A 27,103-nucleotide genomic window follows, 5' to 3' on the forward strand; every position below is an offset into this window, starting at 1 on the left:
AGGTGGCGAGGAGCAGCTTGTGTATGTGCAGCGGTTTGTTACAGAGATTGGACCTGAAGCATTATGGAAAAACCCTGGACCTGAAGTTCCCTTTTTCACTCTCAGTTTAATACACGAAGGGCTTAAACTGAGAGCAATCAAAAATATATTTTTCAGGTTTAAGTTGAAACAGTGGTACCATGTGAGAATGTTCCAGAGGAATCAAAGATATTAATGAATCATTTAAATGTACGTTTGGAGCTTTTTGGCAGAAACTGTGCGTGATCCAGAATCTCATCATAACTGACCATTTGTACTCAGAAAACTGTAAAAATACTTTTTTTTATAATCAAAGCTTCATCATTTCAGAATTCAGATTTCAGTTGGTACATAAAGCCAAACAGCATCATGCCAACCAGCTCAGTTTGCCAGTGAGACACTCTCATTTGTTTTGAGCAGGAGTGGCTCCAGTGGGAATGTAACTGCTTTCCCCACAGCACTGGTGATGCTGCCTCTCATCCCAGAGCTCCACTGCCTCTTACATGTTCAGCTGCTTTATGATAAAACACTTCCCCATATTCAAGCTTCAATAGAAAAGATAAATGACATGTTGGGGATAAAGCTGCACGGGAGAAAACATGGTATCACACACGCAACAGTCACTAAGACATCTGCTTTGCATTCTTTGTGTATTCTCTGCATGACTCAGCACATATGGAATGCACTAAATAAGACAATGTTTTCAAAATTCTAGTAGTAATAGTATCCAGGGCTGCTTGCTGCTGTAATGATCCAATTTTCCCACAAGGTAAAAATTGAAGTTTAATATTTCTCTCTACCAAAATACAGAAACGTTTTGTCGATACAACAATCCAGAATTGATAAACTTTTGAGTAAATCCTATTGTTATTTCAAGACGTAATATGATAAGTTGTGCAGTTTTTCCTCAGGCAAAATTCTTCTTCTACCTTCAAAACTGTTAAATATTCCAAAAATAAAATGTCACCTGGAGACTTGAATAAAATTACATGAAAGTGTTCAAAAATAGAGCAGGTTTTCAAAATGATCATAATCAGGATCTCTCTGACTGTCAGCTCCACTCGACTCGCTCCTGTAAAGCTGCAGCTGGGGTTGAAGATCTCCACCAACTAGATTTCAATTCCGAAGTCAGATTATATTTAGCTGGACAGTCGCTCTGCACTGGACCCTTCTTTATGTTTTCCAACTTTTATTCTGGTCTTTCAAAAGGTGCAGAAAAGCCACATGCACTCTGACATTAATCGTACTGTAATTATTTTTACCACAGCTAATGACAAATATAGATCAAGGAGTGTCAGCAGGTACTAAATGGGTTTGTGTGAACCTTTTTATTCCTGGACTCCACTACAGTGGTTTTGCATTAGTCACACTTCAATAAAAAGTCCTTATTTATGTCAAACTGCCTGTGAGTCAGCTCGTCATTGAGACGCCTGACTGAAACAACATCAGCTCAGGCCTCCTCAAAAGTCCACCACAAGTTTATCAGTGAGCATGAGGTGATCATCCAACAGTAAAACTGAGTAGGTAGTAGCTAATAAACTGGATGTAATTGATTGGAAATGGCTAAATCCATCAGTACATGTGAAAGCACAAGCCCAATGTGGAACATGAGAGTGGACAGGAGGAACATCCACAGCAACACAGATTACAGTGGGACGTCTGTTCAGTAAATATTGTGACTTTACATTTTGACGATGTGACTGAGAAGTGGTTCTAGTTTGTAAATGTGGGAACAACGTACAGAATATCAGGAGATATAGAAGCCCATTTTATTGCTGAACAGTGAACCTGCACTGTTGGTTATTTGTATGCCAGAGTCTATTAAAGCCAATAAAACTATTTGACTGTTTTGGAAAAATGAGTTGTGTTCAGAAATATATGAATCTGTGCGAGTCACATATAGAAAGAAAACTTTGGACCCAAGCCTTCAATTTAAAATCTGAACTTTTGATTCAGAACTTTGGCAAAATTTAAAATAAATATCTCACAGAGTAGAATAACTAATTAAAATAATAATAAAAAGTCATTCGCAGTCACTATATATCCCCCAAAACAATGCAAATGGCTTTATCCATCAATACAAGTATCAATTTACATTATTTTCCAATACTTTAGAGTAAATTACCCCAGATTTTATTACGTAAAATGTTTAGGCTTCCTTGTCTCCCTCCTGAATGATGAACGGAAAAGAGTGAAGTTGTACTGGAAGTGTATAAAATAACAACCAAGGAGACAAACAAAGAGAAAAGAAAGAAGGGAACAGTTCCTCTCTCTCACCTGTTCCTCTCTGTATCAGGAGCGTGGCCTCTGCTCCCACAGGACACTCTTTCAGCATCTCCACCACTCGCCCGTGTCCAGCTGAGGCCACCGGCTGCTGGTTCACCTCCAGGATCAGGTCTCCCTCTATCAGGCCCGACGCTGCCTGTGAGCCCGGGTCCAGCACCTGCAGCACAGGAGCACCACGTGTCCACCCACAGTCAATTTCATCTGCTCTGATCTAATTTGTGCTGAGAGATATTAATGAATCATTTTCATTCTGCAAACCAGTTATCTATGGTTGGTTCATAAAGCCATTTTATTTTAAATGATATTAACTGGTTCAAAAATCAATCAAGAAACGTTATACTGATTAAAGGTTTATAGGACCAATCATTCATTCAAGATACTTTAAAGTGCAATTACTTTACTCCGGTAAGCAGAGTTTTTATTTGTTTAAAGAATAATAAGTCTTGAATGTCGAACATAAAGCAATTATGTGTTAAGACAGATGTTCAGTTTTTATGTGGCTACATAAGTAAATACAACAGGGATGAGAAATAGCATCTGGGACAATGAAGCTTATCTGTTCTTCACTGCCGGGACTACAAGTACACAGGTTAGGAGTTTTTATTCTATGCACCACTGGTCAAATATAAGAACACTTTCCCCAGGGTAATGTCTCAGTGTTTCTGCAATGAACGCACATAAATTATAAAGACATGGATCTTCATTATGCAGCCGAACATGACTCGTGGTTTTCTGCCTAAAATGCATCAACAAATATTTATGAAAAATTAAACAGATGTTCAATGCATGTTTTGCCCTTACAGGTCTCTTTCTTTCCCCTTCTGTTCACTTTATCCCAAGTCAGCTTACTTATATATACTTGCAGTGCACTATTGTCTATAGGATATAAAAACAGTTTGTTCCAACACTGACTTTGTACAGGCAGAGTTTTGGAGCCATCAAAGTCGGGGACACCTGTAGGAATTGTTTGTTTCAACTTACAAGGATTCATTTGCTTCCATTTCTGCAGAAAAATGTGAATTTACCAATTTCTCAATAGTGTTTCTTCTTCAGTAAAGTCTTCATTCATCACAGTGGCAGTAGCAAGCAAATCCAACACAAGCGGAACAGATTTTCATATTATCTCTTTCTTCTGAGTTGCATTGGCTGATTCAATTTGCCTTGACCTGCTGTTTTAACTCTGCCACAAGTTGAATGTATAACTCAACTCAAATACTGAGATAATCTGATGACTGAGATCCAACTGCTCACATCCTGAGACACAGACAGTGAAATACAATTACAATTCAAACACTTCTAAAGCCTCTTATTTCTGCTCTAATCAGAGTCTACTCAGTGAAAGAACAGTCCCTGGTACGTCACCTGTTTCACTCGTTGACCAGTGGGACTGTCAGCAATAGTGAACCCAAATCCTTCCGCTCCTTTCACCATAGTAACCGTCAGCAGCTCTGCCCCTTGTGCAGTTGCCCCGGCAACCCCTGCAGTTCCCGAGGAGGCCATGGACACGTTGTCTTCGTGAGGCGTGAGCGCCGAGGCTGAGCCGGGCGTGGTGGGCGGCAGGGAGGAGCCGTCTAGATGCGTGTCCCCGGGGTGATGCCCAGCCTGGGCCAGAGCCTGCGGGGGCAGCTGGGAGCTCAGGGACAGATACTCCAGGTACGGGTCGTAGCTGCCGCGGCCGTTCACCACCAGGGGGCGGTGCTCCAGGCCAATGGGTGTCAGGGAGGCGCTCGCGGCTGCATTGGGGTCCTCTGGGTCGAAAGGCAGAGGATATCCTCGACAGAGCACAAGGGTCACACTCTGACCAATCGGCACCGACTGAAACAGTTTGACCACGTCGGCGTGCGTGGTGCCGAGCACACAGATGTCATTGATGTAGACGATGACGTCACCTGAGGAGGAACGAGAGCAAGGACAAAGTCACACCACGTGACACAGACCTCATCATCTGCTCTCAGTGGTTCGTGTGCGTAAACATTCTGTGCCGCAAAAATACAACTTGTCACTTCCTGTTGCCATAAATGTCATGTCTCTGCGGCAGCCGGACACGAGGGCAGCAGCACGGAGGAAACACACTGTCCCTCTCCGGTATCACACAGGAATATAATAACCGTTCATGGCCACTGCAGGCGATCTGCAAGTGTAGGTGTGAGACGGAGAGGTGAGGCGAGACGGGGTCAGCGTCTCTGAGACTGTGACAACCATCTGGTGCACACAGCCATTAACAGAGACCCTCTCATCATTAACAGCTCAAATATGTGCATGGAGCTGCACAGTCACAACGCATTAGGATGATGCATTTTCTAAAGATCTGGCGGTGAGAACGTTTTTGATCTTTGTGTGTAAGAAAAGTTTGATCTGTCAGGTCCCACCCGCGCTGTCTGGCAGTCTAAAGCCATCACTTCACTAAATCGTACATTTCTATTCACTTTCACTGGTTCCCCGTTGACATTTTTCTCGCAAACCAATCACAGCGAGGTGAAAGAACTTCACAAATGCGACACCAGATACTCTGTCATCTCTGCTGTAGTTTGAATGTGCGGAAAGTTATGGATTTCTGCTTTAAAGTCACAGCCCCATGACAAATGCAGCTGCCTCAAATCCTCTATTTCACAGTTTTGGGAGGCACACTCTTTCGCACATGCAGATACGCACACACTCCACGTGGGCACGTGCACACAGACAAACACACACCCTGACATGTCACACGCACAATCCTACACAATCCCTGAGAGCAATGCCGCACAGCTCAAACAGGCCAGCTAATCTCAGCCAGCGAGTGCCCGTATGTGGCAGTGTGACTACGCCTGTGTGTGAGTGGGAATGTGCGTAACACGAATGTCACAGAGCAGAGAGGAGCAAGAGAGAGAGAGAGCGAGAGAGAGAGAGAGAGAGAGAGACAAATCAGAACAGAGACAGAGAGAGGGGCTGACAGACCAGGATAGAGGGATGAAGAGAGAAAAACTAAAGAGGTAGAAAGAGAAGGGAGATGAAAATATATTGAGGCTGGAAGCAGGGGGAAGTGTCAGATCACGTGGTTAGATAAGAAAGCATAATAAAGGGTGAGGCAGATAGACAAAGAGAGATGGAGATAAAATGGAAAGAGATGGACTCCAGATAAAGAAGAGAAACGAATAGACAAAGGGAAGAGACATAAAAGCTCAGAGAAGCGGAGAATTCCCATTTCTGAAATTAGCTCTAAATGAGCAGTGTAGACACCAGTCGTGCCAGACAAAGGGCCAAGTGGTTCTCAGAGGAACAGGTAAAAAGCCTCATCAAGCAAATCCTCCTAGCTTATGAGACTCCAACTTACTGTGACTTTAACGTGCAAATATACAGTAAATGTGCAGGTTTGGATCTGATGTCCGTCTCGAGGATGTTGTTTATGAAAACATGCTGGTTTGTTGCAGGGATCCACTCGTAACCCTCCAGAAAAAGCAGGTTCCCTCACCCTCCTACCGAGAGGTGAGCCATGTTAGACCGTATTACCGCGGTTCGGATATTAAAGGACGTTTGGTTTTAGGAATCAAAGTACAAATACAAACATGGGACAGTTCAGTGGCGCTGCTGTACCGCTGTATGACATGTTTTTGGATGATTCTGTGACCGACGGTGCAGCTGCAGTGTCACGACAAAAGCAGAAATGATTCTCCTAATGAAGCAGCTGTTGTGTGGCGACAGTCTGGAATCAGTCAGGGCCCAACAAATGAGCTCCTCTCATTCTCTTTAACAGACGCAGAGTGTTGTGGTGCACTGACAGAGGGCAGAGAGTGCGCTGAGAAACTGGAGTCCTTGTCTGGGACACACGGTGCTACAGGCACTAACATAGGGCATCCCAAATATGCCACCGAGGGCCAATGATGTCCCCTTTCAAGAGGAGTAGATGTTTGAGGGGAAACTGAAACCTCTACCACTCGGTTTCTCATTTGCTTCGTGAGTATCGCTGCAATTTTGTGAACATTGATGACATAAATAATTTTCAGGGGATTTAAACAACTCTGCGTTGCGTTGTATCTCTAAAAGATTCAAAATGGTGAACAATGATTGAAGAGAAAACCATTGCAACAAAAACATCAGCTGTAAGAAGAGGTTTAGAAGTTTTATTATAAAAAGGTTTTTCATGTGCCTTATTTTTTGGACTGTTGTTTGTCCATCCACATGTGTCCGTCCCTTGGATCGGTGGAGGTTGACGAGGAGGAGAAGCTGATCTGTGCTTCATTTGGACGAAAACAGACCAAAAAAACTCTGCAGGACCTCAAGACAACAGAATATCACCCACTGGTTTACGATTCTGTTTCTGCTGTTATTGTTTTAAGTAAGTCTGAAGTGAAGCTGAGGCAGTGAACTACATCTGGCATTACTTGTAACACCTGCAGGGAAACAGCTTAAAACACATGTGAGGGCTTAATATCTCCTAAAGGACGATAAACACGCTCCAAACTACTTCTGGAAAACAAATGACCTGAGGATGAATTTGATAATGAATGATGATAATGAATTTTTAAACTGAAATCGATAAGTCACTAAATCCCTGAAGACAACATATCAAAGACACAAACATAATGTTATATTGTGTGTGACGTCTCCGAGGCTACAACCATAAAACCTACTGACGCACTCATGCTTAGGATAAGAAATATCTAACTGTTGAAGCCAGAACTTCACAAAAACACACAATTTACTGGACTGTGTTGTCCTCCGCTGGCATTCAGGTCAGAAATCACCTCACACACAAATAAAAACCTGCTTGAATGGAATTAGTCTTTACATCAGATCTGCTTTGGCAGTTAATTATTTTTGGGGAAATTATTACCAGAAGGATTATTTTCTGCTCAAGCATTTATATGAACACGCAATTATAGTATCAGCAGTGACAGCTTGTTGTTTGTTTGAGGTCTTAACTTATTTCTCAAGCAGTTGTAGAAATTCTGCAGAGATAATCATGAGTACCTGTGTCCATCTTTCCATCCTGAGCGGCAGGTCCATCTGGTATCACACTCTTCACCTGCAGGAACTCGTCCGGCTCGTCGCCTCCGATGATCGTGAAGCCAAATCCCATGTTGCTCTTCTGCAGGCCGGTGGACAGGAAGGTGCCCTTCAGTTGAGTCGGGTCTCTTGTAAATAACGGCTTCTCTGTGAGGAGAGAGGATTTTGAAATTGTGATTATTTTCATTTCCTCGACATTGTCAGAACTACGTACATTAACATTTGGTTTGTCAAATAATTCCTTTAGGATTTTTTTTTTTCGGTGCTGAATTAATTAACTGCACATTTCATCTGAATGTGACAACACCAATAGGACCACATGTCTTTAAATTCCCTGATGAGCTGAGTCATTTGAAATGCAGTTTTCCCTCATATGAAGCAGTACATGATGCACTGGTCTAGGACGACCTCATATGCGTGCCTGGATCAGCCCACTCGGGGCCCGAGGGCGAGCATGTTCTCTGTCCCCCGCACTGCCAGCCATCTCCATTCGACCCTGTACATTGTAACATTGTGCATCTGCCCCATCAAATATGTACGAAACTCCCCATTCTCTGACATATTTGGGGAAAATAAGAAAAACTGCACAATGCTCGACATAATCAAAATCTGTAAAGACAAAGGAACAAACAATTTAAACATCTTTCAGCACATGAGTTTTCAAGGGTCCTTTGTGCCCTGGAGACCATGTGCCGTGCATGCCCTTTATGCAGTCCTGGCATTTTCATATTTGTGCAACTGAGTGAGTATGTCAGCATGTTTTTATTACTGCACATATTGTCAAAGTGCTTCACGTGTACCTCTGTATATAGTGGGCAAAGGTAGAGCGGACAGTCCCTGGCTCTGCATCTGTTGCTGCTGCTCCAGGCGTCTCTTTGCTTCGAGGACTGGGTTCTCGAACTGAGTCCTTCGATTGATGTGACTGAAAATATAGTGAATCATTACAAATAATGGAGGGCCTTTCGATTTCAGCAACTTAAACCCAAAAGTTAAAGTGCTCATTCAGAAAAATGTAGCCTTCAGTGTTACTAAATAACCTCATACACCTGTGTGTTAGCTCGACTCAGCCATGAATCATCTGTTAGGTTTATTGCACGTGTTCGGGGGGGAAAGATTCATCAATGCTTTGAGTCAGGTGCCCTCATGTTATTTCCAGCTCACAGGAGCCAGAGCAGAAGAAGATAAAAGAAATGAAAACACTATTTCTCTTTGTTGAATGTGAATGAAATTACTCGGTATAAGAGTAAAGGGTTATACTCCTTATACCACTGAAAGTCAAAAGTCAAGCTCACACACTTGAATTGAGAGCAAAAAATATATACTAGCCTTCGACACATGAGTGTTTCTATTGGCTGTAAGATATTTTTTTCTTTTTATAATAATACTTTTTGCTAAAAAGATTTGAAGCTGCATCCAAATTTTGTAAGGGAATACGTATTCATTTCTTATTACAGTTAATCTAGCTTTATTAAAAAATGTGAAGTACTTCAAAATAAAAGCAACATATTAAATACGTTTGATTAATCCTCAAGATTTTATCTTTCAGACGAACATTTTTTGTCAAAGTTCCGGCGAACGAGCTGAAGGACATGAAAAAGAAGTGAGACTTTATCCATTTATAATTAATAACCAGATGTTGTAAACCGTGGAAATGCATTTCCTGTTTGACTACAGAGTTAACCAAGTCAACAGGGAGACTTACTCTACATAGTAGCTGCCATAGATGGGGTCATCTATCTTCTCCCAGCCATAGGGCAGCTCTGAGACGCAGGGGGAAACAAGAGGAGGGAAATTAAGTCACTTTATGCTGAGAGCAGAAGAAGGGGGAATGTAGACACTAAATTGAACCAGTGAGGGGAGACGACATGAATCTCAGGGCTCACAGCTAGACGCTCCCAAAGTGCTACTTTAACAGAGAGACAACACTTCGATCTGCAGCGGTGGCTTCTTCATGAAGACAAGAATCACAACAGAGACATCAATATAAAGCTGCAGGAGGAAAAAAAGAACATTTAAATCGTCTGGCACATCACATCCTGCCCTCTCTCACTTTTTCTTTCATTCTCTTCCCTTTGTCGTGTGCACAAATCCTTCAGGGCCAAAGTAGCTTCACTAAGCTACTTCATGTTTGTCTCCTCTTCCTTTCACCCACCCACTCATTTTCATCTTGGAAGTCTTCCTCTACTGTCGTGTCACTCGTCTCCCCTCCTCTGCCCTTGTGGCTCTCTCACCTCATCCAACCTTTTGCTGATTTATCACTCCTTTTCCCCATCGTAAAAAGAACTGGGTCAAGGCAGTGCTAATATTCACAGGAAACAAAACCCTGTTCTTTTCTTTTACTTCTTCTTACTTCCCACTGACGCTCCCTCTGCAAACTCCAGGATATTTTGTTTTTTCGGCTTTATTATTCATACTTCACTGAGGCATAATCAATACACAGAGGAGATTGATCCAACACTATACGGCCGAGGTAACACACAAATACACACACACCCACAGTAGCAGTCGATCCCCCGGAGCTGCTCCCCTCCCTCTCAGACTTATTAGAAGCACAGCACGTCTGATTAGGATTCATCAGTGAACACCACTGAAAGGTTGATCTTCTTCCTTCACATTAATTCATCCGCATGTCTTGTTTAATAAGAGTATGAGTCTAATTCATGACTATATCTGTAAGTGGGCATTCTCCAGTGGGAAATAAAAGCAAACCTGATATACGCTAACGGTGAGTCATCAGGGACCTGGCATGAACTTATTACCTAAACACACACATGCACGTATATATACACAGAAAGAAGCACAAAAGCTGACAGCCCTGCTGCTAGAGGAGCTTGAGATGAATAAATAAAAAGCTAGACAGAGATGGGATGGAGTGTGTGTGTGTGTGGCTGGGAGTTGGATTAGTATGGAAAGGTGTGTGGTGGTGGCAGCTGCAGGGAGTTTAGTTCGCTGCTCAGTGGATCATTAGCTTGCACAAGACAGTAGCTACTCATGTCTGCCACTGGAAACGCAATGTAGCAGATCAACATGAAAAAGTTTTGTGTTTAAATCAAACTGGGCCTGATTTGCAACCTTGTTTCCTGTGGTTTGATGTGAAGGTTCAAATTCATATCAGGAATATGATTTGGATATCACTGGGAATAAAGTTCAACATGGATTTATGGGTATTACGGGTTTTAAATGAACCATGTCTTCTCAACTTCACTTCGTTATTCTCGAAATCTACCAGAAAATTCTTTAAATCAGCCCCAATGCTCATCATAGATTCTAGATTATATTCAGGTAAAGTCTGTTTGTGTCTGAACACTATTTCACATTAAAAAAAACTTTGGCTGCTTTTATGAGATAAAAAGTGGGTTTTAGTATGGAAATTGTTATGTTAACAAACTTAACTTACAAGTCGTTTTGTGTCCTGTTCAATTTGGGTATTAATTATAGGAAAATTGAAGAATCCTGCCAAGTTTTCTCTGAATGATGTTTTTATCGTTCACTTGTTAGGAACGAAATATGCTGAACGGTGCATTCGACAGATTTAATTTATCCACGTTCAGTTTCTGTGCAGTGACTAACTCCGGATAGTTGCTTTCAAATTAAAAGCCCATAAAGAAAAGCATTATCAAAATTATTTCTCCAAGCAAAGTGTGGTATTGGCAAAAGGACAGAAAAATTATAAATAATAAAGAGCTTGAAACACAACCCGAGCCTCTCAAGTCTTTTAAGGAATCAGAGAGGCAGACACACACACACACGCACACACGCACACACACACACACACACACACACACACACACACACACAAACACACAAATCTCCAGCTCTATTATTTTTACAATGATCTGGTCGGTGTGATGCTGATACTGTGGCATCGTCCCCTCATGCTGTAATGTAATTATGAACAGATATGTTATCTTGATATCAATAACCCATGTGTGAACGCGTGCCGCGGAGTGTGTGTGTTTGTGCATGTGTGTGTGAGTGTGTGTCCTGGCTTGCTAAGCCTGCTGAGTGTGCAGCTCAAGGTGAAAAGGGTGTATGCCGCAATTATCTTTTGTCTGCTTTACCGTTTGCTCAAAGTGTCGGCACTGGGCCGCCATTACCTTAAATAACCCTGCTCCTCCCCGGGATGGAAAAGTCTGAGGGATTCACACTTCAAACCACCTTAAATTCCCTCCCAGCCCATCCACGAGCCGCCTTAAATGTCTGACTAACTCTTCCACGAGTCGCTTGCCCTCCCCCTAAAGTGAGAGGGAGACAGTTTCCATGGAAACCACGAGTGGTCTTTTTTGCTCGCCCGAGCTGAGGGCTCTGTCTTGTCTCTATTTCCTGCCATTAAAATAAAGAGAGACACGGAGAGAGAGGGAGTGTGTGTATGTGTGTGTGTTTTATGCCTCCATATGAGTCTATATTTGCAGTGTGTGTGTGTGTATGTGTGCGTGTGTATAGAATGAGCATCGAGGGACTTGTTTGTGTTCTTGTTTAAAGGTTTGTGTATTTGCGCCTCTCTTGATATAAAGTCTAATTGTGGTTGCTGTGCATTAGATGACTCATCTTCCCACACACACAAAGTTTCTCCCAACAACAGGCATCCACACATTGAACTCAGAGGCCAGGTCGAAACCTCCATGACTGGACACAGAATGGTCAATGTGCAGAATTGAGAAGGTTTGATTATAATTAGCATATTCCTTATGTCATCGCATCATATTTGCATTCTGCCTGGTGCTGGATAGTTTCAGCCCTGTATCTGTTTGTTTATCTCCTACTCTCTGTGCTCACATGTACAGGAAGTAAATAAAGATGAATTACACATACAGCTGGTTTCATTTACATGTTACTTACATACATGTTACATGCAGAACAGTGAGGGAATTGTGGCTCAATAAGATGACATGTTAACATCTGGTTTTAACTAGAATCATTGAGCCTGATCGCAAAATGATAAGTGACGAAGAAATATATTCTTGACAGATGTTTAATGAAAGATTGATGAATTTCATATCGGTGTTAACCGATGTGAATAAAATAATGAAGTTGATGAGCCTCAAGTTACTTGAATTAATGAGTCTATTACAACATAGATCTGTCGAAAGAGAAGATCCTTGGTCTAAGAATCATGAAGCACAATAGAAACACCTCAGTATTCAACCATATGATAGGAGCAGATTAACAAGTCTGGTTCACTACAATTCAGAACATTGTTGTTATTATTTTCCTAGGAACGGACACTGACCTCTCAACTTTGTTCAGGCCTAAAATACGATAAACACACTATTTTAAGTATCAAAATATGTATATGTATATGTATAGTAACAAATTCCCTGATTATAAAAGGCAGATATGAGCAGATTTAAATATTATGCGCGTAAGCTGTCCAGTCGTAAGTCGTGTTTGCATATAATTATTCAGGTTTGTTTAAGAAATCTAAGAAAGTTGTGTATGTATAAGACTTTTATTTGTATGCGTGTGAGGTTTTCAGTAAAGTTTGTGAAGAAGTTGGATGTCATGAATATATATGTGTAAATAATGTTTCTGATTGCTCCTCAGAGAGGGAGCAGGAAAATGTGATCACAGGGGAGAGAGAGACGGCCCCGATCAGGACATGTCTGAGTGGAAGAACAGGGACCGAACTCAGAGGTAATATTTTGTCCGTCATTATCCGACAGATCTTTGACTCTACTCAAACTCAAACCATCTCTATCTCCATTCATCTCTTTCTTGCTGATTTTAAAGAAGAGGCTGCAGCAGGGCCTCGCTCTGTTCATCCTCACCACCTCCTGCCTCTAAACGAGCATGAGCAGCATATTTTCATCAACAGCACTGAGATTACTTTGAAAGCAGCCAAGGGATTGAGTGCGTTTCAAAGGCAGGACTGAAACCAACACTTGCCGGGATTTGAAGCTTGTCCTGCTCTGTTCTTGCCTCCTCTGAGGAGATATGGGCTCGTGTTACGTAACAAAAGCCTTGCCTGACAAAAAGACGGCAAGCGAACCGGATCTGTGGTAACAAGTCTTAGAACTCTCTGAGTCAGCTTCACCACGCAAATACAACTGCAAACACAGAGTTCTATGCAAATGCAAAAAATCCATTAGCAGGCTAATGCGTTTTGTTTATGCACACACAAAATGCATCGGAAAAAACACACATATAATTCTTTAGAAACAAATACAGCATCTTGTGTTGAGGATTGTTTCACATCTGTCCTGAGTTATTTGCCCTCCACAGCAGCAGGTGGTGCTATGAGGCTATTGTGAACGTGAGACTGATGGCTAACTGAGCTTAGTCTCTGACAGCTACGCACAAAGCTTTGTTTAGAAGAAAAAAAAATTTGCATTTAAATTCTCACTTAGAACAAGGCAAGCACGCAAGAAGTCTAACCTTCAGAAAACAGGCCTACAGTTCGTCACTAAGAGCCACATGGAGATCATTAAAGGAAAAATAGCAGCTTGCTGGATTGAATGAATGTAAAAGCTTCAGTCATCCAAAAGGCTGCTGCGCCAGCTGTAATGAAAACAATTAAAAAAATGATAATTTCCTGGCAACTAAACCTGTTTATCTTGGGGCCAGAAACACAAAGGTGCTGTGAGAAGATGTGATGTGTCACCCAAGACCTTGACAAATGTCTTCAATTTAAATTCCTCTGCCAGTGATCACTGAAGCATCCTCTTCCTTTAACCCCGTGCATTTCCAAAGATAGAAACACGCGCCGACCAAAAAACAAGAAAGCCCAGATCAACTGCACAGGATCTAAACAGCAGACGAATGTAAGACAATGAAGACAATGAGGAGAATGGAAAGACTGAGGAGACTGAGGAGAGAGAAAAAAAGAACTAATGAAGGGGCGTGCATTTAATTTAAATACATAAACGTGGCTCAGATATCTATCTCATTCTTCTCTGAGAGGAAGAGATCTGCAGCGGTCATGCAAAATGCAAACAACAGAGTGAGATCACATGTCACTGAGTTAACATGGCTGATCGCCCGGTTCAGATGCTGTCACTGACATATCCTAAAGGAAAACTTTGATCTCGATGATAGAGACTTGGAGTGCAACCTGCCAGGTAGGGCTAAATATAACCCCCATGCTGTTGGCTGTTTGTGACCTTCTATCAAAATACTTTTTATAAAGAGCAGAAGTGAAACTGGGGCTGTTAGAGGGTTATGAAAAACATGGTATTTTGTGTAGACATTCATTTCCCCCAGCGGATGAATCACATCATCTCTGGTGACACCCTGACTTTTCCTCCAGCGCCACCACGTGTTTGACAGTTTAGTGTTTTAGTGAAATGTCTTGACCACTATTGGATGGATTTCCATAAAATATGATACAGACATTCATGTTCCCTACAGAGTGAAATGTAACATCTTGTCCCCTGATGGTCAAAGATAGATTTTACTTGACATTTGGTTTAAGACCAAATTAACAGCAGCCTCGCCTGTATTTTGTTTTAGCATACAAACAGGCTGAATGATGATGTTAACATGGAGGGCTGGGGAATGTGGCAAATCAAAAATCAACAGGACAAATGTCACATTACTTCAAGTTCAAAGAGCGATTATAGCTCCTGAGTGAAGGTTGTTGTTTTAGAATTCTTCTTCATGGGCAGAGAAACACTCGCTACACAGCAAAACATATAAAAAATCTGAGGTCGAACATTCAAACCCATCGTGTATTATACCTCCTCAGCATGCGTGTACAATGAATAAGAATTATATTGACAAATATCGAGCATTGGTTATATTGTCATTGATGAAATATAAATGGTGATAGTTGCCATTTTTCATCACTCGGCCCTATAAGCAAAGTAAATAATATACCTGCCTAAAATAAACACGTTAGCATGTCATTATTAACATATTAGCAGGCCGATAGTCAAATTAATAAATTCTAATATTGCGTGCATAGCATGTAGATATTTATTTTGTATGGTTAGTGAACCCGAACCCAAACAGAGCCTGAAGCAACAGCAAGTTGTTGCACTGATACACAAAATAAGTCTTCACAGAGCTGGACAGCTGATGGAAAACTGGCTTCTGAAGATCCCTGACTGTGGTGAAAACTGATCTTTGCTCTGCCAAAATTAAGCTGAAATACTTTGGAGAAGGGTTTGTGACAAGACAGCAGTAGTGTGTGTGTGTGTGTGTGTGTGTGTGTGTGTGTGTCTGTGTGTGTGTGTCTGTGTGTGTATGTGTGTAGAGAGAGAGAGAGAGAGACTGAAAACCAGTTTGTGCAGAGCTGAGTGGTATTATTGGAATTCCTGTCACACTGCAGCCCTTTACTGGAGAGACGGAGGGAGAGGGAAAAAAGAGGGGAGGAAAATTGAAGAGAGGGAGATTGAAAGGGGTAAGTGACAGAGACGAGAGGTAGAGGAGTGCAGAGGGGAGAAAGGAGGAGGGCGGAAATTGAAGAGATGGAGACCAGAGGAGAGCCGCAGAACCTATTGATTCAGATCTTGCTCTGGTGAATCACATCACAACCTGATTTGCCGACTGAGGGCGGCGACAGAATAAGGGACGTATGATCAACCTCACTGTAATAATCTGATCCCACTGAGCCAACACAGGAACCCTCTTAATCATGTGACTGACATCAGCGCTCGACTCTCGTTGATCAAATTCATGTTCTTGTTTATTTGGCATCTGAAATAAAATGTTTGGACACCTAAGATTTTCATTCAAGTAAATTTGCTTCCCTTGTTTCAAACCTTGAAAAACAAAACCACTGATATTCTATGGTCTTTTGTCAACAAATTCTTTGAAAAGACCGAAAAACAATGAAGTGATCTGACTAATTTGTCTTGTTTGTGAAGCTAGAGTCTGATCTACTTCCTTTCTCTGTGTCATAGACCACCTTCGGCATCTAAAAACACATAAATGAGTCACTGAATTCCACGAAGAACCATCCTGCTGCTGCAAATCACCACAGCAATCATCTGGGACCCTGTTAGAGCCCCGATGATAAATCTGAAGAGCCATGAATTGATGAACAGGTTAGAAAATAATAAAAACAATTTCTGCTGCACGAAAAACCTTATTTTTCAGACTACTTTTATAGATTTACCTCTCGAGGCCTCTAAAATCAGTCAAGTTAAACAATTCTTGGAAAAGAAAATCACTCTGATGAACAGGCAGAATGTGATGAGGCTTTTTCACCGTCTTTTGAAAAGCTCTCGTTGTACCTGAATTAACAGCAGCTTAAAGTAGTCTGCAAAAAAATTAACTTTGTACTCCTGTTTGCGTAGCGGTTGAAAAGTATTTAGATTTATTTTAATTTTAATTACAAAGCTCTATATTATTGATCGTTTTAATACGAATTTTCAGTCGGACAAATCAGCTCAAAGCTGAACGCAACAAACAGGAGAGGAAGTCAGAGAGTAACAAGAAACACGCTAACACATTGTTGGTTGTTTCACAGGATCTGTTGACAATGAGACAAATCTAATGCATCTGTTATTTTTAAACACAATGAGTTCTGCAGCACATGTTAGTGTATGAGTTTTAGTTGAGTGTGATGTCATAAAGAACGTGCACATTAGATGAAGAAGAGACAGAGACAGTGAATATTGACTGTATCCTCAATGCATTCCTCTCAGCACATGAAGCAAGACCTATCAATATTAATGAAAAACTAGAAACCTGCAAAGCTACAACTTAAGTATCACGTCTATTCTTTCTCTATTTCATAACCGGTCCTCCTCCCCAACCCTGTGGTGAACAGTGCGACCGGCGGCAGACTAACAAACACCTCAAACAACAGTGTTTTTGTGCCCTTTTTCTCGCGAAGAGAAAACATTGTGGAGCAGCAAGTCAGCTGCAGACAACACAGGTACTCAAACAGCAGGAAACGCAGACACGGCACAAACCCACAAAGGTTGAAAAAAGACGAGCTCGGCTCAGATGAACACGCACCGAAGCTCAGAAGACAAGAGAGCAAACATGCAAACGGGTCGTTCACACTCACCGTCTTCCCTGCATTCTTCTGGTGGCTTCGCTTTCTTAGCGAGCCGAGGATCAAGCCATGATGTTGTTTTGGTGTTGTGACTGAAGGAGGGGAACAAGAAAGGGACGTGTACATGAACGAGATAATAAAGGGAAGGGGGGGCAAACGAAGGTCACGCAGAGAGTGACGGTGAGGGTAAGAGAAAGAGATGAGAGCAAAGTAACACTCGTGACCCGAGCATGTGTGTGTGTGTGCAGGGGCAAAGAGAAACAAGGGAATCTCCAAGGTAAACTTAAATGGTCATTAATCCACTAATTAGCCCTCAGCCACTAATTAGTAAGGGTGAGAGGAGAGGGCAATAGTTCCCAGGGTTGTGCATTTGTGTGTGTGTGTGTTTGTGTGTGATTAGCAGTATTGAGTTACATCAACTATTCAATAGAACTACAAAGTTCACACAGCCAGCCATATTTAAAACGTCGCACATTTTGTGAGGTGCATCACATTTTTCCCCCTTTATTATAATTTTTAGAAATGTTCCTTATCATGTTATAAATAAAGACTTTACCTCATGTTACAGACACAGACATGAAGGAACATGCTGTTTCTTGGGGGGTAAACCCCTTATATTGCAATAAAAAACAATAGATTTATATAACTCTATTTTCTCTTACTCTATGAAGTAGACCTCCCCCTTCTCAGTGTAGGCCATCTCCCAGTTGTCAGGCAGAGGACCGAGCTCTTCCTCATCGGCATCTGGGACTTTGATTGGGGATTTGGTAGGAGATTTTGGAGCCTCTTCATCTTCTTCTTCTTCTTCCTCTTCTTCGGTGGGGGGCTCAGCGCAGGCTGGGGCCTGGCTGGAGACCTCAACAGCAACCTCCCCAGAGGCATCTGTGCTCTTGTCCTCGTGTTCACTGGACTCTGGATTGAGCACACGCACGCACACGCAGTCACACACACACACACACAGAGTTATTCTCAAATTCACTCTGTACACACATGCAGACCTGGATGCACACGACACACGCCATGCATGATGAGTCAGAGCCGAGTCACTGCAGAGCTATGAACCCCCAGGAGGGAGAGAGCAGGAAAGAGGAGAGCGAGAGGGGAGCGATGGGGTCTGAGGACAATGAGCATGAGGAGAAAACAACATGGAGATGTCAGAAATGGAGAAACAGGGAAAGACATTGACTTCAGGGGTCAGGGACTGAGTCAGAAACACAGGGAAAGTTTCTTTTTTTTTGAGTGAGCAGAAGAGCTGGTGGCATGTAAGTCAGAGGATGGGGAGCATATGATGAAGGAGAGTGGAGCACATGAAAGGGCAATATGTGCCTATAATATCTACTGTCTTAAAGGGAATGTAAGATGGAGGAGAGTCAGTGCTATTTCACAATACTTATTAGATTTCTGGGTCTATATCTCTCTCTAGACTTGTTAAAATGTGTTGCAGAATCTCACAGGACACTTTAGGTAGAGTCAGGAGGTCATTTTTATCCAGGCACTGTTTGAAATGAGAGAGGAGGCACTTTTCCAGTGTTTCTAAATCAATCCTTTTTTTCCTGTGACCAGCTAAAATGTCTTAATCTAGATTTTAATCTTTCATGCATCAAGATCAACCAGATAATTATATCTAGTTGATCTTGTTGAAATTAATATGGGGTTGGGCACTAAACAAAATCAATTATAATGGCAATTAAATTTTCTGCAATTTTAGCAATAAAACAAAATTCCAAATTGTGCTGATATAGTGCTTATGTATTATGCGAGCAGTTCAAAAGTATAGCACATAATTGATCCACATCAGATTTGTAAAATGTGGAAGAGTTTAAAACCACAAGCTTCACTCAGGACCCCAAATCTGTCTTTAAGTTCAGAAGAAATAATAAAGCGACTTAGGATAGTGATTTATCGTGATAACTATCAGTATACACAGATTTTTTAATCTTTTTGATCATGTTTGGCTATATCGTCTAGCTCTAAGTGAAATTAGCACAAAACACGGCTGTCAGAGAACGGGGGGGGGGATATAACAAGACTAGAAAGAGAGATAGGGGTAAGGAGATGAAAGAGCAGAGGCCAGAAGTGACAGGACCACAGAGGCAGGGGAAGAATCCAGGGAGTTGAGAAGGAAGAGGATGGTAGAGGAGCGGAGGAGAGTGGAGGAGAGTTGTGGTATTTATAGAAACAAGGACAAAGGCCAGTGGCAGGAGAGCAAAGACAGCAGGGAAGACAGAAATGAGAGGACAGAGAGACGATAGCTGGAGCTACAATGAGACTATGGACAGCGATCGGGGTGGAGGTGTTAAGGTGTCTTTATACATTCTTCCTGTTACAAGCTTATTAATAACTTTGTCCTTGTCACTTATGAGTGTTAGATCTGCACCGGCTGAACGATAAACTCTGCAGATATGAAACAGGACTGATGGCTAAAACAGACTCTTGATTTATCCTGAAGGGACAATAACATATGAAAGTGAGAGTTGCTATTACAACTGGCTTGATGCTCTGGTTTTACTCAATCATGCCAGTGAGACTCTCATAAATAACTCAGGGGGCAGTCAAAGCCTTCACACCAGATTGTCTCCGCACCAAAATATGATATAATAAAATGCCTTCATGGTCAGGGCACTTGTGAAACTCAGATCGAATTTAATTTGAGTCAGTAGCAGATGGAAAATTTGCAATAAAGGCATCGAAACAGGAAATTGATGTTTCTCTCTCTCTCTCTCTCTCTCTCTCTCAGGCGACAGTACCTGGTGTGATGGCCACCCCATTGCCATTGACTATCGGGCTCTCCTCTTCCTCCTCCTCGGGCGGCTCCAGGCTGGCGCGTTGCTCCATGTTGCTGACTGACTGGTTCCTCTTCCTCTTGCCCTGGGCGCTGGGCCGGGCTCCGGGCAGCAGGGCCTCACTCACATTCAGAGGAGGGGCTGCAGGGGACGGCTCGGCTGGAGGTTTTGGTGTGCCGTAGAAGTTATCTGAGGGCAGAGAGGCACGGCAGGGTTTGTGTCAGTGGCCATATGTGTGACTACCTCAGGTGATATAACGCACCGTCTGTTAAGCAGAGCAGAGGTCCACCCATTGAGGGCAACACGCGGTTTGAACAGATGATTTTAAAATGTAAGATAGAACCAGCAGGAACTCTATTTGACTAAAAACTTGGGATTTTTTATAAATCTGAACAATTTTTTGGATTTGCATGCTGGCTGATGTCTGAAAAATGAATAAGCATTAGCTGTGGCTAACAGTTGAGCTCTTAGGACAGATCTGCCTGCCAGAAAAAAAAAAAGTCTTATGAGCTGAACTCACATTAGAATCCAGACTTTCATTTTTACATCATGAGCAACTTTTATTTAAGATGCCAGATACTAATGCTTAGTGTACTAAAATGACAACATATTCTCATTTCATACTGAAATCTTTTCCATTTTCCAGTCTCACCTACTTAAACAGACGTGGAAATAAGGGCCAACACATTACACAGTGGATTTCTTTTAAAGAAATAGATAAAAAGAAAACATATAACACAGCGAGGGAGTAAAAAAGTCCAGCCGCCTCATGGACATCAATGCAATCAATGACTTCCATCATTGCGTGTTTTTCATCATCCGTCCTATATGTCCTTCTTTTATAAGGAGGAGCCACCTCTCTGACTCTGTGTTCCAGCCCTGAAAAGGAGACGCTGCAGGTTTCTTCAAATTCATTTACTCTTCAATCGCTGCTGTATGTCCTTCCAGTCCTCACCTTACAGCTCACAGTTTTCTAAAATACAACACTTTTAAATAGGATAAAAACTGTAAACCTGTGACACCCACAAGGTAAAAGTAAATTAACTGCATTTCTATAGAGCTATAGATATTCTTCTACCTCACGTCATTCACAAAGACACCTCAACATGACCTGAAACACACACACAGCCGAAACCCAAAGTAGTGACTATTCATTCAGAAATGTCTTATCTTGCTGCATATCCTCAGCTATCACTCAACAGGCCTAAGGAGCTTTATTCTGCAGAGGATATACCAATGTATGGTTCAACCTTTTTTCAGTCTGTTTCAGGTTTCATTTTTTTGTAAAGTGCAGTAGTTTGGTCTAATATGACATATCAACACTTTCTCCTCATGTAGATTGTGTCCTGGAATTATTGTTTCTCTGTGTGTTTAACCACCTTTTGTTAAATACAAGGAACATGCTGCTTAGGCTCTGAAGTATTTTGGACATGATATGGTTATGGTGTTAACCGTGTTATTATAATAGACAGATCAACATTAGGTTACAGTAAAATAGCCTAAATTTCAATGGTACATTTCCGGTTGAATTAGATTAACTGACTCATGAGGTCACTGGCTCTCAAAGCCCAAACCAGCTGCCTGTTTATCTTAATGAAGATGACTCTTCCTAAACTCCATCTGTTGCTGTGGACAGACATGGGACAGTATGTTTAGAGGGAGATTATTTTACAGCTAGCTGGAGGAATACCATATTAGTTAGAGGTGGAGTTTCAATAATGGCCAATTTCTTTTCCTCAACAGGAGGAGTTTTTCCGTCTCCTGAGAGAAAATAAAATACTTGTTGCAGAGTCCTAAAATGCAGGACCCCAAAAATAAATAGAGAAATGCCTCCAAGGGCAAGCAATGTCCCTGTTTAAGCTAAATTAATGATTTAGAGGTTGAGAAAAACCCTGCAGTGTGGTTCCTCTGCCTAATGATGCACACAAACCCACTTTAACATAATGATAGCTCCTCAGTCAGGCTACAACTACAGAGTCTTAGAAAAATACATGTCTCCATTAATATGTGTGTTATCTATAGTTTTGTTTTAATTAAGTGTTTCAGTGAAAAAAAATGTTAAATGTTTTTCAGTAGTTGACAATTTCCCAGTCTTTTGATACGCCTCTGGAGCCATCTTGACTGCACCCACTGTAATGATGGTATGGGAAATTAAGACAAGTTAATAACAGCACCACATATAAGTATAGCACTCTCTGTTTGACACTGACTAACACCGAAGCGTCGGAAATGTCATGGCTTTCTACAAGTTCAGATTTTCAGCTGTGCTTAATATACTTTTTTGACTCTGCATATTTGCTCTAAAACCATAATATAGCCCTGCTTTTATTTGAAATTTAAACAAGACCGTCACTGTCGGGGAAATATTTCGTGATTAAATATCAAGAGTTAGTGAGAGGCACTGATGTCTTATTTTATAATCCTTCCAAATGGAGAGGAGGGGGGGTTTCACAAAGAGGAAGCGGGGGACATGGGCGATGGGAGGAGACCAACAGCAAGAGGGAAGGAGGCAGCGCTGAAGGACAAACGAGGGATCAGCAGCACAGAGACCACAGACATCAGTCTACTTCCATCGCAGCAGGAGGCGGATAGATTTTAAGGAAGGCTCAACTGCAGCCACCACTTCCTCAAGAAGCGCAGTCACCCTGCTGCCCGCCAAAGAGAACTGTCACGTCCTGACCAAAATATAAATGTTCCCACACAGGCACATATGAACGATGATTAAAGTATGAAACTGCATGGGCAGCGAGCACCCACCTGTAAAAGCTCTAAACACAACCTGAAGAGATGCTTTGCAGAACATAAGGCATGCAGAGATACGTTTAGGACAAGGTTCCTCTTTATGAACCAAACTGGTTTTGTAACATGCAATATCTGCCTTCAGTTGTGACCTATGGTTGTGACTCATCACAAACCTGAGTGATACACAAAACATGCACACGTGTACACTACAACTACCTTGAAGAGTTTCCTGATGATGCTTCATGTCTGATTTCCTTCAATGCCCTTTTCCGATCCTTTTCCGTTCTTATCTCTCGTCTCTCATTTCTTCCTCTCTATATTTCTACTCTCTCGTTTTTTTCTAAGGTGAATTTCAAAAGGAGTTACTGCACGTACAGCGCAGCCACCCAGAAAGAGACAGCTTCCCCCAGTGGGAATTAGTAAGCTCTGCGAAACATTCACCGTAAACACGCAAGACACACAATTCGAAAATGAATGTATAAAAAAGGAACACACACATACGCGCACATGTTCCTGTACCCCCCTAGACACACACACACACACACACACACACACACACACACACACACACACACACACACACACACACACACACACACACACACACACACACACACACACACACACACACACACACAGTAATTTGTGTGTGAGTGCGTTCAGCTGCACAAGCTCTTCATTTGCTACTGGGCAAATGAACCAGCAAATCCCCGATGTGTAGATGTATCCCTGACACCGTAGCAAAGCAGATGCAGACTTAACATGACTCGGAAATGGCATTCATCCAGCTCCCACGTGCACACACATGCATATACACACACACACACACAATCACAAATTTAAGTAGTCAGTCTGCCTTTGAGGAAGCTGTCGTACACGAATCCCTGCAGGAGACTCATTTTGTTTACCTGAGCTGTGTGTAGGAACATCACCTGACACACCTGATCCATCAAAGATATCCACATTCTAGCACAAGACGCCGGATTCATTTAGAAAATAGTCAAATGACTCCAACGTCATCTGTTCCCTGTAGCACACAATGGTTCCTGCCCAGTGGCCACAGCGCTCCCACAGCTCACCTTCATAGGTTCCACTCTCTAGCAGGGCTCCACTTTGCTCCAGTTCCATAAAACGCTCCACACTCACGAAGCTGTAGTCCACCCCCGGCACCTCCCCCTCCTTAGGCTGCCTGGTGGTACCTGCAAAATGAGAGAAAGGGGGTAGAGAGAGAGAGAGGAGGGGGGGAGAGAGGAAGAGAGAGAGAGGTCATCAGAGCCAAACAGGGCACTTGAGAAGAAAAGGCAGGAAGGCAGATAAAGAGCCCAGAAAAAGGACTGGACAGAAAAAGACGGCATATTTGAGGCTACAAAGTGTACGAGAGGAAGTGGGAGGGGAAAGGAAATGGAACAGAAGAGGCTGAGTGAAGAGTCATCGCTTGCGATCGCCAAATCCATTCACACAATTGAGTGTGAGTGACAGTGTGAGACGGAGGGAGACAGCTATAGAGGAGAAGGGGAAGCATGCTCAAACAGCGAGCCGCCATCATTCAGTCCCTCTACGAGCCAATCCGGTGCCGCTTTAGTCACGAGTGAGTCGATATGACACTTTAACCAACTATAACTCAAACCTCCGTGCCGACCGGGTTATTGTGGAAAACAACAGGAAAGCAGAGGCGCCACATTACCATGCAGCAATTACAGCCTCCCTACATCAACGCTCTGGAGATCTCCATCAGCACTGCAGCGTCGGGGCTCGGCTCTGTGATTGCAGCGATGGGAGCGTCGAGTTTAATGAGGTGCCGTGTTTGTGTCTCTGCCAAGTGGATTTTCATCCTAGGCTCAGTCAGGTCCGCCGGTGTCGATCCCCGCTCTACATTGATCATGCCTGAAAACAGTCTCTGGCCCAGTGCTCTTCCCAGCACTCGGGCCCCAACTGGCAAAATCTAAGTCAGATTATTGCAGACAGAGCAGCGCAGGTGCCAGAACTCCAGATCTGGATGAAGTGTAATGTTTGTTCTCCAATGGTCCAGGAGTACAAAAAGGGGATGAGCAGTTCTGACAAGGTTATGACGAGTGAAAAAACAAGTTCCCCTCTCATTCTGCATTTAAATTCCATAGTTTTCTGACCATGTTTGACACCTAAGTACAAATTGTTAGATGTGTTTCATGTTAACTGCAATGCAGACTTATACTATTACTATTATGATAAAAGGAGTACTGTGAAGGGGAATTCAGTAAATACAAGAGTATATAATTTCCTCACGAATAAAATAGCAACATAATTGAAGTGTGAGCTGTGAGAGTGGTGGACGTGTGGACATGCACACACACACACACACACACACACACACACACACACACACACACACACACACACACACACACACACACACACACACACACACACACACACACACACACACACACACACACACACACACACACACACACACACACACACACACACACACACACACACACACACACAGGTTAGTCATCCTATGAAGAGCTGAACTTCCAACTCCTCTCCAGAGTGTGATATCTTAATCATTAGATCTGTATTGATTGTCTGTCACCACTTCGCTCCTGCAGTGCATCCACTGAACTTTCTCTACTGTATTTACTTCACCCGTGGGAGCAGAGATGAGAGCTGAGCAACACACAAAGAGCGAGGAAGTGACATCGCACCATCCAGCACCTATAGGCCATCTATAAGGCTGCTCAGCGCTGCCATACTGTGTACAGAGGGGTGTTTGTCTGCACTTTATCTCTGCCTGTCCCCTGACATGTGTGTTCAGCCAGGTGTTTGTCTTTGTGGCTTTAAAAGGCGATAAAGTGCCCACTGCCAACAGTAATCTCATCACGGAGCTGATCACAGCTCAGTGGGACACTGTGCTTCCTCGACACTGCAGATATGAGTGAGTGTGTGTGTGTTTTTCAGTGTGTCCCACCAGTGTTTGATGTACTCTGATTCAAACTCTAAACCAGTTGAATACATTAGGAGCAGTTGTAATGGTTACATAGTGGGGCTGTTTTTTCTTTTGCAATGATCCGATTATTAATGCATTACAGAAACATATGAAGTAACAGTTAGTATGACACGATTCACCACATGTTATGCAGTGTGAGCCAACATGTGTTGATTATTGCACAATGCGATTCAATGTGACACAATTCAAATAACATTTTAGATCGTTTGCAGCTCAAAATATGTTTCATTATTCCATCATCTGTTTCTCTTGTACAGGAAGTCAGTAAACCAATTAACCAGGGCTTTTTATGGTTTTACAACCTCCCACATTTGACAGTTAAACAACGTACGGATCCTCAGCGCTAACGATGAGTCACATGGTGCAATACGCCGTAACTACCGTCAATTGACAGATGTGCTGTGCTTCCGACAGGTAAGCTAACTCAGCAGCTAGCAGAAGTCACCGGTTCTGTAGCAGACTTGTCAAACTGTCCCGTGTCACTCGTAAAAAACTTCTGATTCGTGACATTTCAGTGAAACGTGCAGCTCTTCCTCCTCCGAGACAATCTGTGACTCGCATGAGACAGATTTGACGAATATTTGCCTCTGACAGCTGCGGAGATGAGAGACCCTCCTTCATCTAAAGCCATCGATAAAGCATTGAGTGGAACAAGTACCAGTCCCTGCTTGCAAATATCAATTAGCTATTATATAAACGCAGATTAGAAATATAAATGCATAAAAGGAAAAAGAGCTAGAAAGTTAGCAAGAGTTAGAACCATCTCAGTAATAACAGGTAGCCTGGATGTTTGATTCAGGTAGTATTCATATATTAATACAAACAAACAATGTCAAACCTCAGTAAGTAGTTTACCCCTGTATGACTAACATAATTAGTTGCTTCAAATAAGTAGCTTTAACTCAATCAATATTTCTTTTAAATAGCTGTAGGTTGTTACTCATTTTGTCCGGCTCCTGTATAATGTAATATAAAATAAATGAGTTGCCAATAGGAATCATTTTGACCATTTTAGGATGTATTGATTTTATTCCCTGGTATTTTATGAGACTGCAGTTTATGTGCTTATGTCCTGGATTGCATTATATCACAAGATAAAATATCTTCCCCACCCCCATTAGTTGACTCATCATCCCTCCTCTGACTCAGACTGTACAAAGATTTAACATGTTGACCACCCAGTGCTCAAAGACAATGTCTACACAACTGCATTTGTCAAGAAGCTTCACAGACCAGCACGATGAGACCCACTCACTGAACTACACCACACGGGAAACTTAAAAACAAATCTTGAAGGGGACCATCCATTGTGTGCAGATCTACTCTGAATACCACAGCAGCCCGGCCAGCCAGGCG

The 27,103-nt window shown here is 42.3% G+C and overlaps 1 protein-coding gene across 1 annotated transcript in view; it reads right to left on the reverse strand.

The window, feature by feature from the left end:
* Positions 1-27,103, reverse strand: part of LOC128443924 (membrane-associated guanylate kinase, WW and PDZ domain-containing protein 2) — a 71,629-nt gene that overhangs the window by 13,661 nt on the left and 30,865 nt on the right. The window contains exons 3-11 of the mRNA XM_053426151.1: positions 23,838-23,957; positions 19,981-20,205; positions 17,896-18,145; positions 17,246-17,325; positions 8,990-9,047; positions 8,088-8,209; positions 7,252-7,434; positions 3,667-4,193; positions 2,296-2,461 (exon numbers count right to left, since the gene is read on the reverse strand). Of these exons, the coding sequence (XP_053282126.1) occupies positions 2,296-2,461; positions 3,667-4,193; positions 7,252-7,434; positions 8,088-8,209; positions 8,990-9,047; positions 17,246-17,325; positions 17,896-18,145; positions 19,981-20,205; positions 23,838-23,957 (1,731 nt within the window). The remainder of the gene's footprint in view (positions 1-2,295; positions 2,462-3,666; positions 4,194-7,251; positions 7,435-8,087; positions 8,210-8,989; positions 9,048-17,245; positions 17,326-17,895; positions 18,146-19,980; positions 20,206-23,837; positions 23,958-27,103) is intronic.

This window comes from Pleuronectes platessa, chromosome 7 (assembly GCF_947347685.1).
Source record: "Pleuronectes platessa chromosome 7, fPlePla1.1, whole genome shotgun sequence".
Taxonomy (NCBI): Eukaryota; Metazoa; Chordata; class Actinopteri; order Pleuronectiformes; family Pleuronectidae; genus Pleuronectes; species Pleuronectes platessa.